Here is a 17,676-nt window from a genome sequence, read left to right as displayed (position 1 = left end):
AGGTAAAGGTTCCCCCGCACATGTGTGCTAGTCGTTTCCGACTCTAGGGGCCGGTGCTCATCTCCGTTTCAAAGCCGAAGAGCCAGCGCTTGTCCAAGGACGTCTCCGTGGTCATGTGGCCGGCATGACTAGACGCCAAAGGTGCACGGAACACTGTTACCTTCCCACCGTAGTGGTCCCTATTTTTCTACTTGCATTTTTATGTGCTTTAGAACTGCTAGGTTGGCAGAAGCTGGGACGAGTACCAGGCGCTCACTCCGTTACGGGGCACTCAGGATTCGACCCGCCAAACTGCCAACCTTTTGATCGACAAGCTCAGCGTCCTAACCCACTTCTAGCATACCCTTAAATGTACAAACCTTTCCTTTCAGCATCAGTAGAGTGAGCCAGCCTTAGATAGAATTGCTTTTTCTTGGGAAAGATGTGAAATTAATTTACAGCTGAACAAAAACTTTAGCACCTATTTATCCTTCTTTATACCAACAACTCAAATGTTTCTTTATAAAAATATATATATAATGCTTTTCCTCACTGTTCTCATAAGGAGAAAGTAGTGCTAGTGCTGCACAGAATCATTTCTGCCAGTCCCTATGTTACATTTATTAAAAAATGTTTCTAGTTACTCATCACATTGCCGAATTGACGCTCTGTTTATTGCTGGAACTGAAAAGATAGACACGCCCTTTCCTCTCTCTGGATAACTTACACACAGAGCTAAAACAGTTCTAAAAATTCCATTTTGAATTGACCACCCCAGATTTGTAACACAAACATTCAAGAAGAAGCTGTTCTTGGTTTTTTTTAAAGAAATACAAACCTTTTAACAAAAATGTTAACTATTATCACAAAATTCAAATTTCACTCCCAATTTTTCAATGTGTCAGACAAGCCATATTCAAAAATTAGCCATTAAAACATTAAACAGAGACAACATATTAACTATAGTCCAATTATATCACTACATTTGTGGGATAATTGAACACTGATTTCCAATGATAATTGATTTCAGTTTATTATAAATCAAATGCTGCTGTTTAAACAAGTCAGAAGCAATAAGATAGAACTGATACAAAAGCAGTATTTGAATGTTGACATTCTACTAGATTCAACTTTCCATACATATTCTTCAGAATTTGAAAACTGATCAGATGTATAAAGATCATAACATTCCAAAAATCTTTCCAAACATTATTTAACACACCAAATCATGAGTAAATTTAAAGTCCTGAGTAAAGAGCTACAACTGTTTTTACAGATTAATAGCTGACTAATACACATATGCATAGACACACATAGTTTTTCCCATCTAGGGCCCTAGAGCCTCCAGATGCTGGTACAACTACCAGTGATACTACACCCCAAACCTATTGCTGAAATTTCCCAGCACCTTCATGTAAGTGTTGAACAACAGAGGTTAAAAAAAAATATCAACACCTGAGGTATGCCATATATGAGAGGCCATGGGGCTGGCCTTTCCTTCCCATCACCACTGACTGAAACCTCCTGGTAATGGAAATATATACAGCTCCTAAGGCCATAGGAGGTCCAGATACTTTATCTATTATTTACAGTATCAAAAATAGATGAGAATTCTATCAGGACCAGAATGGATGCACTACGTTTATCTAAATCCAAACAAAGATACTGTAATTCACTGTGACCAATGGCTATGGTGGCACAGTGGTTAGAATGCAGTACTGCAGGCTACTTCTGCTGACTGCCGGCTGCCTGCAGTTTGTCTGTTTGATTCTCACCGGTTCAAGGTTGAATCAGCCTTCCATCCTTTCGAGGTTGGTAAAATGATGACCCAGATTGTTGGTGGCAATATGCTGACTCTGTAAACTGCTTAGAGTGGGCTGCAAAACACTGTGAAGCAGTATATAAGTGCTATTGCTATTTCCATTCTGTGACCATGCCTTCATAGCAACTAATAGGAGCCTGGATAATCCATTTCCTCCAGGGTACTCTGTAGCAGAATTCCCACAAGCCTATCAATTGGACAATAATGATAAGTGGTCCAGGAAGGGCTTCTTTAAGAAGAGTTTGCACTTTTTCAAGGTTACAAGCATCATCTTCTCTCCTAAAGAACACTGATAATCTCCCACCAACTAGCCTTCTGTTTGTTAAAATGGATTTAAAATGGTTGATTTTAGTTCATTTTGTCCTAAAGAAGGTGTGATTCCAATTTTACTATTTCAATTCCCCCCCTCTGATTTAGTTTACATACTATGTTGCAACTGTGTGTCTTATGTTCATCATCAGTCATGGAACTCCTGTTTCACTACTGGCATTATCAATAACCAGACTTTGTTCTGGCCACATCATCACCTTCTGTAATAGGTTTGACACCTCCAGATCAGCTTATGATATTCTGATGTATTAGTAACTAATGATGTTTCTTTCATACTGGCAGACTTATTATCTGGCACCCAAACTGGATTAATGTTATATCTATGCTCATACAATTTTTAAGAAACAGTACCCAAGTGGTTTTCCATTTCTTTCTGAATTTGGAACTGCTTTTCATAAATTGCTTGGCTTTTTTCACATCTAAATGTCTTTAACCCCTTTATGGATTACTGTTACTTTCTCCTCTCTCTTTGACTTTACCAGCAAGAGTGACCCCCTCCATCAGAATCTTATTCTGCTGCTGGCATCATTCTAAGGATCACTGAAGTTACTGAGTAATTCTATCATACCAAAGTGGTGACATACAAGAGTAAAATACTATACTCTGGATATCAAATGGAGAGAAAGTAAAATAATGCAATACTTTCTTATTTTCTCTGAAGTATACGATCTATTGTATAATTTGTTTACTCCAAACTATGCCTTACTGAATGCACCGGATATCTCTGCTATTCTGTTATAACTCCAACCTGCGTGTAGACTAGATATTATTCATATTAACAGCTAATATAGTAGGAGAACACCAAACTGAGAAAGTCACACGCCAAATACAATGCCTCAGTTCCATAATCTATAGAACTGAACTACTGATATATCCTCCTGAATATAAAACAGCATATTTCATAATAGTATGAAACTCTTATGAAAGTTACATCTAATGTACAAACCCAATAGTTATATCACATATGGTATGTTGAAAATTAAGGAATAAAAAATACAAACAAGTGCTTAACTTAGAGTCATCAGGCAATTTACTGCTCTGAAAATAAAATTATTATACAGATGCCATAGTACTGATGATACACTGATGATACACTGAATTTAAAAAAATGGCCAGGAGTTGATTATCGTCCAACATAACTTAAAACTCAAATAACAGACAATAATTATATGAGACATTTTCACTTAGTGCTATTGGTGCTACAAGCCAGGGGAATTAAGGAAAAAAATATAAACCTATTATATCTAGAAACTAGGTGCCAACTCTACAAATGAGCATGGCTGTAGCCATTTTTCCTATTCATTTTCAGTTGTCAGATAGAACAGAGGGAGGGGGGGTTGCCCAGGTGCTTCGTTAGTCTAAATAATCTTTTGTCCTGTGGGAACCAAGGTCATCAGCTGCTCCCGAGACTGCAGGCTGGGCATTGCAGTATTGGGGAACGTTACGTATTGGGGAACGTAGTTGCTTGCATAGTTTTAGGGGAGGGATTTTTTAACTTTGTATTGGGGAATTGTTACATGTGTCTCCAGACTTGGTTTCACTTTTGACGTGCCAATACTTTGTAACTAATAAACATGTTCTTTGAGGAATTTGCAAGCCTTGGAGTTCTGCTTTATTCATCTCTGTCTATAGGAACCGTGACACAAGGTTTCTAACCTGGACTGGGCAAGAAACAGAAGTGCCTAATCTTTAGTTTAGTTATCTTAATTAGACTCAATAGAAGATTCCCAGAACATGGTTCAGTAAGGCTATAAACCTCATTATGGACAAGAATATAGGCTCTAATACTTGAGTTGATTGACAACTGCAAAGCAAAAACCTCAGAGATTTATGTATTGTTTTCTAGAATTTACACTCTATTTGTTGCAATTTAATTGATTCTTGGAAGATTCTTGGAGGATACAGGTGGAGGTCTTAGAAGATTGATATGTATTTACATGAGGGTCCTCCCTTGGCTGAGAACTTCTAGTTCTTGCTTCACAAGCCTCAGTCATTGCATTACCTTGGGAACGTGGGGTGTTTCTGCCACCACATTTTGTGCACACCCTCATTTTCACTTCCCACTTTTTACTCTTCTTGTATATTTTGTTTTATGTGGCCTCTAAGATATGTAAACATGAATTCCTAACCGCAGGGTAACCTCAGCAGACAGTAGTATTTAGCTTATCTTGGCTAATCTCAGAAGGCAAATAGGGTCAGACCTAGTTAGCATATGGATGGAAGAACACCAAGGAATTCTGAGGATGCTTCTAGACCAAAAAGTTAACAACAACAACAAAAATCCCATAACAGTAGAATGGCAAGCTGTTTCCACATCTGTCCTAACAAAATTGCTTGGATGCAGATACCAGGAGCTGAATTCAATTCAAGGGTGCTTTTACTTAACTGTAATTCAAAATCTTTTTTACAAAATGCTTACTATTTTCCTTTGCTTGTTAACACTCATGTTTTCAATCATAATAATAGAGATGGACTTGTAAAGAGACAGTGATTAATAACCATAATTAATAGAATAATACTGATTCATAAAAGAAACACATCTTTCCCTTTTAATCAGCCCTGGATCAATCACAGTGGACATTATGTATTCTGCTTGTTAGATTTGTCTCTAAATGTGAGCAAATCTGTTCTTGTGGTTCAGACTCAATGAAGAAGGCCCTTCCCCAACTCTCCAAAAGTGAGAAAGGGCCTTGCTCACCATCTGTTTCAACACTGTTGAGCTACTGCACATACTTGATCTGAGCCAAAAGGCCGAGAAGTGAACCATGCACATAAGCTACTTCTACAATAAAATAATAGAGGTCTTAATGCAAATGACAGCTTCACAAGCAATGCCAAATGTTGCTGATGTGAGCATCTGAAATACCCCCATAATTCTGTGAATCATCTGCTGCCTTCTGTTGGGAATTTTCATTTTAAAAACAATATTATAATATTGGAAAATAACTGAAATCAACTAATGTAATCTGTGAAGCCATGGCTTGGATTCTGCTGGGAAGCAGTAATTTTGATTGCCAGAATTTTGTTCTGAGATAATGACTCCCTGCAAGTCATTGGAAGGACACAACACTCCTCTACAATACAGGTAGTTCTGGCTTAATGGCCCTAACTCAGTGGTGGGATTCAAATATGTGAACAACCGGTTCTCTGTGTGGATGCTGCTCCTGGAAGCAGCAAAAAAATTAGCTACCAGTTCTGCCTTAGTGGTGCGAACCGGCTGAATCCCACCACTGCCCTAACTGGGATGAGAATTTCCATTTCCAAGTGATTTGATCAGCAGGTGAAACATCACATGACCGCACAGCTTTGTCTCAGATGCATTTGTTAGGCCAGGACTCTGTTGCTTTTAGGCAAGGAATTTACACTTCTCCTCCTCTGCTTTGCTCATCTCTGCTTCAACTCTCCCCACCCACCTAAGTACCCTAAGACGGCTAGGTAACTCCAGCTTGGCTAGAGAAACTTGTCCAGCATTTGGTTTGGCTTCCAGTATTTTCTTAAAGGATCAAAGATCAGTGCATTGACTTTGATCAATTAACTGAATTTGCATTTGAGGCTTTTTCTATCTGGTACACGTCTTCTGATATTAAACTTCACTGATATCAGAAAGATTAGCAGCAGATAGGACAATCATTCTTGAAAATGTGTTCATACAGATTTTTGAAAACGGTTGCTTAGGTTCTGCTGATGCATATTTTTTAGCTTCAAGGAATTCAAGATTCTGAGAGTGTAATTACATATGCAGATACGATTCAGTCAGATTTTATGAATATGCCAGGCAAAAGGTACTTAGTCAAAGCTGGAATATACCATGGCTGTATTTACAAATAGTTGAAATAAAATATGTGATTTCAAGAATTGAATGAGATACATGCTTTGAGCAATGAGAATAAAAGACAATTCTGACAATATCTGGTTGGGAACTTAAACTTGGAAAATACACAGCAATAGCAAAACTAATAGTATATAGACATAATAGAAATCTAACTAAATTTAAGTGAGAATGGTTCCCATACATACAACACATCAGGCAGCACAGGAAATATAATCTCCTACAGTGCACAGATATTGCAGTTTGGCAATTGTACAAAAAGAGAGAAATAAAAAAGTAATCATTTTTATTGCCTTTTTTTTCTTTTCATTGTTTTATTTTCTATTTGTTTATCTATTTCTACCTTTTTTACCTTTCGTTGATACACATACACACAAACACACGCATATAGATACCAATTAACAATACAGTGGAGATTTTAATATCAAGTAATTTAGCTTAAGACTGAAACCTTTACTATATTACAAATATTTTGATACAAGTTGCAGAGTATTCTTTATTTTTTCCTTCCCAATGTTATTTTTAACCTTGAATGAAAAAGCCAAATAATTTTAATGTTCATATCTTAAATTATAGCTAATATTAAAATACTTATTTTGTTTTATTTCCAATATTCTAAGTAGTCTAAATAATAGAATGCCAAGAATTTGTAGTTATATAAATATCACCATCTTAAAATAGAAAAAGACTTCAGTGCTGTAAAATATTTTAAGCTATTTATGAAGAAAAATACCCTATACGGAAAAGCACAAAATATGTGACTTTAACATTGTTTTAAATTAATAATGCTAAATTATCATGTGGTGGTTTAAAACGTAGATGCAAGTTAACAAAATACCGTATATACTTGAGTATAAGCCGAATTTTTCAGCCCACTTTTTGGGCTGAAAAATTCCACTTCGGCTTATACTCCAGTCAACAAAAAAACTTACCGAGGACTTGTGCGCGGCCGAGGCTTTGGAGCTTCCGGGATCGCGCTCACCTCTCCCAAGCCACCGCCGTCCGGAGACCTGCCGAAGTTTGGGGAGGTTTGGGGAGGTGCGCGCGCACCTCCCCAAACCTCCCCAAACGAAGCCGGGTCTCCGTTCCTCTGCGCCCTGCCTGCCTGCTTCTTTCCACAGCGGAAAGAAGCAGGCAGGCAGGGGGCGGAGGAACGGAGACCCGGCGACGTTTGGGGAGGTTTGGGCGCCTCTCCAAATATCCCCAAACGTCGCCGGGTCTCCGTTCCTCTGTGCCCTGCCTGCCTGCTTCTTTCCACAGCGGAAAGAAGCAGGCAGGCAGGGGGCGGAGGAACGGAGACCCGGCGACGTTTGGGGAGGTTTGGGCGCCTCTCCAAATATCCCCAAACGTCGCCGGGTCTCCGTTCCTCTGTGCCCTGCCTGCCTGCTTCTTTCCACAGCGGAAAGAAGCAGGCAGGCAGGGGGCGGAGGAACGGAGACCCGGCGACGTTTGGGGAGGTTTGGGCGCCTCTCCAAATATCCCCAAACGTCGCCGGGTCTCCGTTCCTCTGTGCCCTGCCTGCCTGCTTCTTTCCACAGCGGAAAGAAGCAGGCAGGCAGGGGGCGGAGGAACGGAGACCCGGCGACGTTTGGGGAGGTTTGGGCGCCTCTCCAAATATCCCCAAACGTCGCCGGGTCTCCGTTCCTCTGTGCCCTGCCTGCCTGCTTCTTTCCACAGCGGAAAGAAGCAGGCAGGCAGGGGGCGGAGGAACGGAGACCCGGCGACGTTTGGGGAGGTTTGGGCGCCTCTCCAAATATCCCCAAACGTCGCCGGGTCTCCGTTCCTCTGTGCCCTGCCTGCCTGCTTCTTTCCACAGCGGAAAGAAGCAGGCAGGCAGGGGGCGGAGGAACGGAGACCCGGCGACGTTTGGGGAGGTTTGGGCGCCTCTCCAAATATCCCCAAACGTCGCCGGGTCTCCGTTCCTCTGTGCCCTGCCTGCCTGCTTCTTTCCACAGCGGAAAGAAGCAGGCAGGCAGGGGGCGGAGGAACGGAGACCCGGCGACGTTTGGGGAGGTTTGGGCGCCTCTCCAAATATCCCCAAACGTCGCCGGGTCTCCGTTCCTCTGTGCCCTGCCTGCCTGCTTCTTTCCACAGCGGAAAGAAGCAGGCAGGCAGGGGGCGGAGGAACGGAGACCCGGCGACGTTTGGGGAGGTTTGGGCGCCTCTCCAAATATCCCCAAATGTCGCCGGGTCTCCGTTCCTCTGTGCCCTGCCTGCCTGCTTCTTTCCACAGCGGAAAGAAGCAGGCAGGCAGGGGGCGGAGGAACGGAGACCCGGCGACGTTTGGGGAGGTTTGGGCGCCTCTCCAAATATCCCCAAACGTCGCCGGGTCTCCGTTCCTCCGCCCCCTGCCTGCCTGCTTCTTTCCGCTGTGGAAAGAAGCAGGCAGGCAGGGCACAGAGGAACGGAGACCCGGCGACGTTTGGGGATATTTGGAGAGGCGCCCAAACCTCCCCAAACGTCGCCGGGTCTCCGTTCCTCCGCCCCCTGCCTGCCTGCTTCTTTCCGCTGTGGAAAGAAGCAGGCAGGCAGGGCACAGAGGAACGGAGACCCGGCGACGTTTGGGGATATTTGGAGAGGCGCCCAAACCTCCCCAAACGTCGCCGGGTCTCCGTTCCTCCGCCCCCTGCCTGCCTGCTTCTTTCCGCTGTGGAAAGAAGCAGGCAGGCAGGGCACAGAGGAACGGAGACCCGGCGACGTTTGGGGATATTTGGAGAGGCGCCCAAACCTCCCCAAACGTCGCCGGGTCTCCGTTCCTCCGCCCCCTGCCTGCCTGCTTCTTTCCGCTGTGGAAAGAAGCAGGCAGGCAGGGCACAGAGGAACGGAGACCCGGCGACGTTTGGGGATATTTGGAGAGGCGCCCAAACCTCCCCAAACGTCGCCGGGTCTCCGTTCCTCCGCCCCCTGCCTGCCTGCTTCTTTCCGCTGTGGAAAGAAGCAGGCAGGCAGGGCACAGAGGAACGGAGACCCGGCGACGTTTGGGGATATTTGGAGAGGCGCCCAAACCTCCCCAAACGTCGCCGGGTCTCCGTTCCTCCGCCCCCTGCCTGCCTGCTTCTTTCCGCTGTGGAAAGAAGCAGGCAGGCAGGGCACAGAGGAACGGAGACCCGGCGACGTTTGGGGATATTTGGAGAGGCGCCCAAACCTCCCCAAACGTCGCCGGGTCTCCGTTCCTCCGCCCCCTGCCTGCCTGCTTCTTTCCGCTGTGGAAAGAAGCAGGCAGGCAGGGCACAGAGGAACGGAGACCCGGCGACGTTTGGGGATATTTGGAGAGGCGCCCAAACCTCCCCAAACGTCGCCGGGTCTCCGTTCCTCCGCCCCCTGCCTGCCTGCTTCTTTCCGCTGTGGAAAGAAGCAGGCAGGCAGGGCACAGAGGAACGGAGACCCGGCGACGTTTGGGGATATTTGGAGAGGCGCCCAAACCTCCCCAAACGTCGCCGGGTCTCCGTTCCTCCGCCCCCTGCCTGCCTGCTTCTTTCCGCTGTGGAACGAAGCAGCCTGAACGAAGCAGGCTGCTTCTTTCCAATGCGGAACGAAGCAGCCTGCCTGCTTCTTTCCGCTGCGGAACGAAGCAGCCGGCGGCGGAGGCTTGCAGAACGGCGGATCGGCTTATACTCAAGTCACCAACTTTTTCCAGTTTTTGGGGGTGAAATTGGGGGTCTCGGCTTATACTCGAGTCGGCTTATACTCAAGTATATACGGTACTTTTTTAACTTTTCTAAGAGCTATTTGTAAAATATCTGCAAATGGAGAAAGCATTTCATTATCAAATCCCTCTGACTTACAGTTTAAACTGTATTATTGCTGATTCCACATGCTATTATTTCTATGTATCCATGCCAATTCCTACTTGAGAATTCATTTAAATAAAACAAACTAATGAAACTGCTTATAAACAATTACTGAATTGAGATGGATTCTATCTTTTTAGCAGTATCAACTGTTCCAGAGCAGTTTACAGACAATCTATTAAACAGAAAACTGCCATCAATCTGAGGGAATCATTTTTAACTGTCTTTGTCACATACCGTAGTTGCTTAAATCAGTTCCTTTCAATATCTTGAAAAAGATGAAGACTGAAGTGCGATTTTTTTTTAGACTGAACTGATTCTATTCTTAACTTCTATTTTAGAAAGTCAATGTTACCAGCCTTGCATTTAAGCAACAGCCAGATATGCATATAAAGGTGACAGAGTGGAATTTCATAGGTAAGGTAGGTTATTATTATTATTTTATTATTATTATTTAAATTTATATACCACCCTATTCCCATAGGACTCAGGGCGGTTTACAGGGAAAATTAAAAAACATAGCATACAAAAATTAAAATCAGTTAAAACTATTAATTAAATTCCAGTCCCTGAAATTAAAACTAAAACCCAATTAAATTAAATTAAATTAAATGAAAACCCCTCAGTCTGGGCCAAACAGCTCGAAGAGCCAAGTTTTCAAGTCCCGGCGAAATGAGCGAAGGTCGGGGGCAATCCTGAGTTCCGTGGGAAGTTAGTTCCATAGGGCCGGCGCGCCCACAGAGAACGCAAGTTCCCCCGCACATGTGCGGGAATTTCATACAAGTGTCCAAACAAGCTGAAATTCTCCATCTCTCCTGTGTGTCCAACAAGAACATTCAACAGGACTATTGCAGAAGGAAAGAAGCTCTCTGCCCTTCCTCTAACAGTCCCAACCAATACCAAACAAACAAACAAAAACTCCAAAACAAAAAAAACCCAGGGTAATAGTTTTTGAGGTCCATGCATTCTAATGTTGCTCAGGTTGAGAAACGCTGGGTTAGAGTATTTTATTTAATTATTTGGCAGTAATAACTTCTGTGAACGATAAACCTATCAACAATGGTTAGTTTAGCAAATGCATCGCATAGCTAACACATTACGTGTAAAATTGTGTAAAGATTATATAGCTGTATACATTACATATGTAGCTAAAATATGTAGAAAAATGCATTATTTTTATGAAAACACATACATTAAGTAACTCAATATATGATTTAAACCGCAGTGACTACATTAAAATATAACAATTATAACAAAACAGATGTAACAATGGGGGGGGGGAATCTATTTTTTTTTCTTTTTTTATATAAACCCCTGACACATGGTCAACATATGCATTAAATTATATTAATCCTACTTTCAAAATATCCAACAACTATTTCAACACTCATTAGTCATAAGAAAAATTAATAGGATGCACATTAGAAATACAAAATTTACTATATTAATAACACTATAAAGCTACAATATTTAAGTCATATCAAAAGCATTTTTATGAAAATAAAATGTAAAGCAGCTGAATGGAGAATGAGTCAAGGAAAAGGAATATAAACTTGCTACTCTGCTTGCTTTTACCACTGTTGTTGGCTTTCAGAAAGATCCAGGATACAGTTTTGTTATGAGGGTTACCATTATTTTAAATGGTACAAAAAAAGGCCAAGTGTTACAGCTGAATTAATTTTGGCTGCTGCATGTAAATTCCATAATACTAAGAAAATATATACATAGGCCTAGAAATATAATGTCTAAATAATAGCAATAGACTTATATACCGCTTCACAGTGTTTTATAACCCTCTTTAAGCGGTTTTACAGAGTCAGCATATTGCCTCCAACAATCTGGTACCTCATTTTACCAACATCAGAGGGATGGAAGGCTGAGTGAACCTTGAGCTGGTGAGAATCAAAGTGCTGAACTGCTGACAGCTGGCAGTCAGCAGAAGTAGCCTACAGTACTGCATTCTACCCACTGCACCACCACGACTCATACAAAAACATGAAAAACAATACATACCAAACACCATTTAAAAAACAGCTATCCTTTCCTCTTATCCATTCTTCAAAAACCACATTCAGCCTTAACTTTTTTTCTTTCTTCAATACTAAATGCATACTGACAAAAACACAAATACAATCCAATAAGTTTCAAGATGTTTTAAGCTGGCATGACCAATTTTCCTCTGATTCTTTAATTGCTGCAGAATAAGGAAGCAAGGCTCTGATACTTCAGTTACTGCATAATTTTGGGGGAACACAGCCCTCTTGTACCATCTCTCATCAGCCTTAATTTCACTGGGTGCCCACTTATTCCTAGACCCAACTTAAAGTGGGGGTGCTTATAATTCTAACAAAAATACATACCTGTATTTTGATTTGAACCCTAACTCTAACTATTCTAAAATTTATATGTCCTACATATACGGAGTATTAGTGTCTTTAAATATGCAAGCATCTGTTCAGACTTACACAGAGATTATTTTTGCTGACACTGGAAAACAAGTGACTGGTAAAGTTTCTCAAGCCCTCTTTTCCTTGAGGCGTTCATTGCCACCTCCCACCCACCCCGCTATCTGAGGGTTCAAAAAGGGAATCAAGAAAAAAAAATGCTACCCTGGATTCTCCTTCCACTGGGAAGCCTCCATTGGAAGGTTCTGTGGATTAACCGGTCCTTTACAAATAAAATAATCTCTTCGTAAATTATTATTTAAGAAAGGTAATAAATATAGCACCTTTGAAAACCAGTCTAAAAATAAAGGCCAGAAGTTACAAGATAATCAGTTGCCGCAGCAAACTCTGTAGCTTGCCAGAGAAAAGGCTGTATATACATGTGCATTACATTGTCGGTCTCATCTGCAGATAGTAAAATCACCCCTAATCCCAAACTAATTTAATAAAAGGTTTTAGACTACTAAGCCAACTTCAGAAATCCACTGTGCAAGAAAATATATAAACAGTGACAACTGCTGACTGAAGTAACTTTAGGGAGATTATTTAGAACAGACACAATTATTTAAACTGCTTACATTTAAAAAAAAAGCATCCAGACAAGGCTACACAACTCTGAATGACGATTCCATTCCTGAATAAACATAAAAAAGAAACAAGAAAACCTATCCCTTTCACCTAAGATATCATGTAGCTTTTCAAGATTTTAGTGTTAAAATTATCTTGAGATAACGCAAATCTTTAGAGTATTTGCAGAATAAGCCTGGAATAAAACGTTCTAGAAAGCCACACAGCATATCCTATAAATATTACTTTTGATTAAGTAATATTGAATGGATTACCCAAGCCCCATCAGCCATTATCCAGATTCATATTTTAAAAATAAAATGCCATCCATTAAAGAGAAATGCATGTGTGCTAAAGGATTTACTGGCTATTGGAAATTTATAAGGATGTAGAGGTCACTGCAAAAAAGAAAATGAAGGCAGAGGATGGTCTTCAAGCGGGAACTACTACATGGGAAGAATATTTATTCAGGATATTGTTTTGTTCAGACTTTCCAGAGCTGGGACTCCAGTTAAGAATTTGACTGTCTTCTGATTTTAGGCTCTGAGCAAATTACGAGTGATTGTTTATGCTTGAAATTTACTGTGAAGGATAAAAACAAATGCTATTGATATTTTATGCCCTATATTCAACTTCCCTCCGCCCTGTGCGTTCCCACAGAGAGGGCCTCCTCAGGGTGCCTCTGGTCAGAGAGTGTCGGCTGGTGGCCCCCAGGGGGAGGGCCTTCTCTGTGGGCGCTCCGGCTTTATGGAATCAGCTGCCGGTCGAGCTCCGGATGGCACCTGACCTTCGTTCCTTCTGACGCGGTCTGAAGACCCATCTATTTGAACAAGCCGGCCTGGCCTGATGGGGGATATGTTGGGGTTTTAATGGGGATTTTTATATTGTTATTGATTGTTTTAGCTGGGCTACTATTTAATTCTTTTTTAATTTTTGTATTTTGTATTTTTTATATGTGCCCTGTTCACCACCCTGAGTCCTTCGGGAGAAGGGCGGTATATAAATATAATAAAATAAAATAAAAATAAATAAATATTCCAAAACAACCTGACTGGCTCTAGTTATTCTCAGCAGATGCTCTGCTTCAACAACAAAATGTCTTGGAACAACCCCACTCTCTACGACAGTATTTGAATACATCACTCAGGGTTTAACTTTTATGCAACCCTATGCATTTAAGATTTCACATCCATCACTATTATTTTGCAAACTTAGTATATAATAAACAAAGCATTTTTAGATATGAGTGCCTTTAAAATAAGGGTGCAGACCACTTCATCTTTAAGGGATGTGTCTGCCATATTACTTCAAAAAACTGTTAGCCCAGAGAAGTTAAATTACTTTGAATTAATGTATCTTTAATTTGAAATTAAATACAGGTAGTCCTCGACTTACGACCACAATTGAGCCCAAAATTTCTGTTGCTAAGTGAGATATTTGTTAAGTGAATCACTGCAGTTGATAAGTTAGTAACCCGGTTGTTAAGTGAATCTGGCTTCTCCATTGTCTTTGCTTATCAGAAGGTCACAAAAGGAGGATCACATGACCTTGGGATCACACAGCAGCAGACATAAATATGAACCAGTTGCCAAGCATGATCATGGGGATGCTGGAAATGTTGTAACTGTGAAAAACGGTCATAATTTACTTTTTTCAGTGCTGTTGTAATTTTGAATGGTCACTAAATGAACTATTGTAAGTTGAGGACTACCTGTAATCACTATTAGTATCAAGCCATACATACACACACAAAAAAAATAGAGCGGGGAGAGAGAGAGAGAGAGAGAGAGAGAGATGAGAGAGAGAGAGAGAGAGAGAGAGAGAGAGAGAGAGAGAGAGAGAGAGAGAGAGAGAAGGAAGATTTCTGCATGCAAAACTAACTCCATTTTTAATATTAATTGTGATAAAATATTAACAGAATAACAGATTGGAAGAGACCTTGGAGGTCTTCTAGTCTAGCTCAAGCAGGAGGCTCTTTATCATCTCAGACAAATGGTTGTCTAATCTCTTCTGGATCAATTGCCATGTGCATAGGCTGGAGGAAGGGAATATTCTCTGATTTTTTTTTAATACGAAAGTATCATTGTATTATTGGCACTTTAACATTTATCTAAATAGACTACAATGGAGTTCATTAATAACCAAGGTAAAATGCAAAAATTAAACACACAAAATTAATTCTCAGATAAAGAAGATGGTATTGAACACTCAGGTTTTAGATCTACAATTCATATGCTTTTTAAAATAACATTAATAGGCAACCTGGAAATAGTAATACAAAAAAAAAATCAAAATCAGTTCTTTTTCTCCATCTTTATAATCTCTCCTAGTTTTCCCTATTGTAGCCTCTTTATTCTTTGCCACTTTTTTTTGGTATTTTCATGGAGCCAATATTGTGTCCTTATTTTGTGCCAGACATATTCCATAATCATGAAAATGGCAACTGGACTGTAGAATTATGGCAGAGATTAGTCTGGGACTTTCCAGTAAATCTTAGGCTGTTTCCCAGTTCAAACATCTCCCTTTCTCCCTGTCTCTCTTGAATAAATGCTCATTTCTGAACAGTTATTTCTTTGGTTTACAATCTCCAACTGCAATGTTTAAGGTTTAGTATGTTGAGCATTATAATACATTTCATCTTAAAATGATGGTCTATGTGATTTAAAGTGGTTCACAGATCTGTTAGTAAAAAGATCATATAAATCACAAAATATAACTTTCCAGATACCCCATTGGTAACTAAGAACTAAAAAATGTTATTTGTTTACCAACGTTCAAAAATAGTAATAGTATTCATGAATGTTCTATCTAGAATGAAGTCTACGGATTAAAAGTTGATATGCAAATATACTTTCAATGTCTAGGCTTTGAATGAAGAAGGAAAAGTCTATATTTGAAGAAAAAGGCCAAATCTTGAGTTAAAGTTCCATCCCCAAAGAGGTGTTTTATATACTACTCAAACTCACATAAAATCTGAATGCATTTCAACAAATTGTTAAACAAATATTACTAATTTGAACTAATCAACTACATTGCTAACATATAAATTAATAGCTTAATCAGGAAGCTGTTTTTATTTATTTTATTTTATTTTTAATCAAAAAAGTATTTAGATTTATGGCATTTGTAGGCAAATGAGAAGAATTGTACTTTTTAAAAATATACACCTACATTGGAAGGTAAATATGTGGAGGTTATTTAGGAACTCCTTATTTTCATTTAACAGACAAAGCAGGAAACTTACAAATTTACAAAGTGCAGTGCCCATATAGCAAAAACTTATTTCTGCCCTAAATTTTAACTCTTAACAGATTTGTAAAGTCATTTTTATAGCACAATGTCTACTACAGAGAACAAAACAACTTTTTTGTTTACGAGAAATTCTAGTTACTTTTTAAAGGCATTTTTTAAAATTACCTGGGTCCCAACTGTCTCCTGGAAACATCGTCCAAGTTGTGCTTTAGCAGAAACAGGAAAACTATGAGTGATAGGCTGCTGGTGAATGTAGGTTGAATGAATTTTCTGGGTCTTCTGAAATGGTAGGTTTTGATAAGGACTCTGGGAATGTCCTGAGGTAGGGGGCTTTGGTTTTGGTTTTTGCCCTGCTGATGTGCTGTCAATCCTTGAAACTTGATGAAATTGCACTGAAGCTTCAGGTGGATGTTTAACATGGATATTTACAAAGTTAGGAGGAATTTTTACTGCAAAAGTAAGAAACCAAGCATTAAAAATCTTCAAACAAGAGGAGACATTGCTCACTTTGGAAATTATGTATTGATTTTCATAGCAGCAGTCTAAACACCTTAAAGTTTGCAAAGACTGCTGGGTTATAAAAATTACAGGGCAAAATGTTACAAGCACACATATATATGCAAACTTTCTCTTCCCTCGGGAAAAGTTCCTCATGATTTAGAATCCAGAATTATAATTAAGTGCACACAAATGTACAAGGATCATTAGCCAATTTTAAATCCAATTTTATTCTTATATAAATATTGGTAAAGGTACACTTAGACATAAGCCTTAGTTTAGATGATGTGTGAGCCACGTACACAGTGAGAGAAGAAAAGATGTTCAAAATGATTGGGAATTGTAGATTAAGACCCATTTTTGGCATAAGATGACCTGTGAATATGATTATTAAATTCTGGGTCAAAATACAATTTAACATAAATGACACTGAATTACATTGGAGAAAAAAAATATCTTAAAAGCTGGTCATCAAATTATTTTTGAAATACTCAAGATTTTCTTGCGTATTCATTTTTTTAACATTTAGCAAAGTTATGAACTAGTGATTCAACTTTAAGTGTGGAATTAAATGTTTGCAACATCTGAGAAAAATTGTTCCATCCCAAAAAAATGTTTCTCAGACATTTTAAGGCAGGGGTGTCAAACTCAGTTTCATTGAGGGCCGCATCAGCATTGCGGTTGCCCTCAAGGGGCTGGGTGGGTATGGCCTGGGTGGGCGTGGCCTACTGCGTGGGCGTGGCTAGAGTGCATATGGCCTACTGGGTGGGCGTGGCCAGCTCTACATCGTTTGCATCAAGGGTGCCTATGGGGGCCTGGGCAGGAGTGGGACAGATCTGAGGGTCTCTGGCAGAAGGAGGGTCTCTGGGCCAGGGCCAAGGCAGTGGGGGCCGTTCCCTCACTGTTTCCAGGATGGCTTCGCGGGCCGTATGAAACCACTTCGTGGGCTGGATCTGGCCCCCGGGTCTTGTGTTTGACATGTCTGTTTTAAGGAATTTAAGAACAGATTTGATATTTTATAGAACTGTTTAAAAGCCCCTCTTTGAAGAAGGTGGGCAATTTAGAAATATGAAATACAAATAAGTAATAAATAAATCTGTCAAGAAAAAAGCTAATATTTCCATATCTTGAAATCTAATGTGAAAAGTGGATACAGTATGTGAC

At 40.4% G+C, this 17,676-nt stretch overlaps 1 protein-coding gene across 1 annotated transcript in view; it reads right to left on the bottom strand.

The window, feature by feature from the left end:
- Positions 1–17,676, bottom strand: part of LTBP1 (latent transforming growth factor beta binding protein 1) — a 223,830-nt gene that overhangs the window by 96,031 nt on the left and 110,123 nt on the right. The window contains exon 7 of the mRNA XM_081313310.1: positions 16,180–16,463. Coding sequence (XP_081169436.1) covers positions 16,180–16,463 — 284 coding nt within the window. The remainder of the gene's footprint in view (positions 1–16,179; positions 16,464–17,676) is intronic.

This window comes from Vipera berus (genome assembly GCF_964194415.1).
Source record: "Vipera berus genome assembly, chromosome: 1".
NCBI lineage: Eukaryota > Metazoa > Chordata > Lepidosauria > Squamata > Viperidae > Vipera > Vipera berus.
The sequence above is the reverse complement of the archived record's forward strand: the minus strand, read 5'-3'. Positions and strand labels throughout refer to the sequence as shown.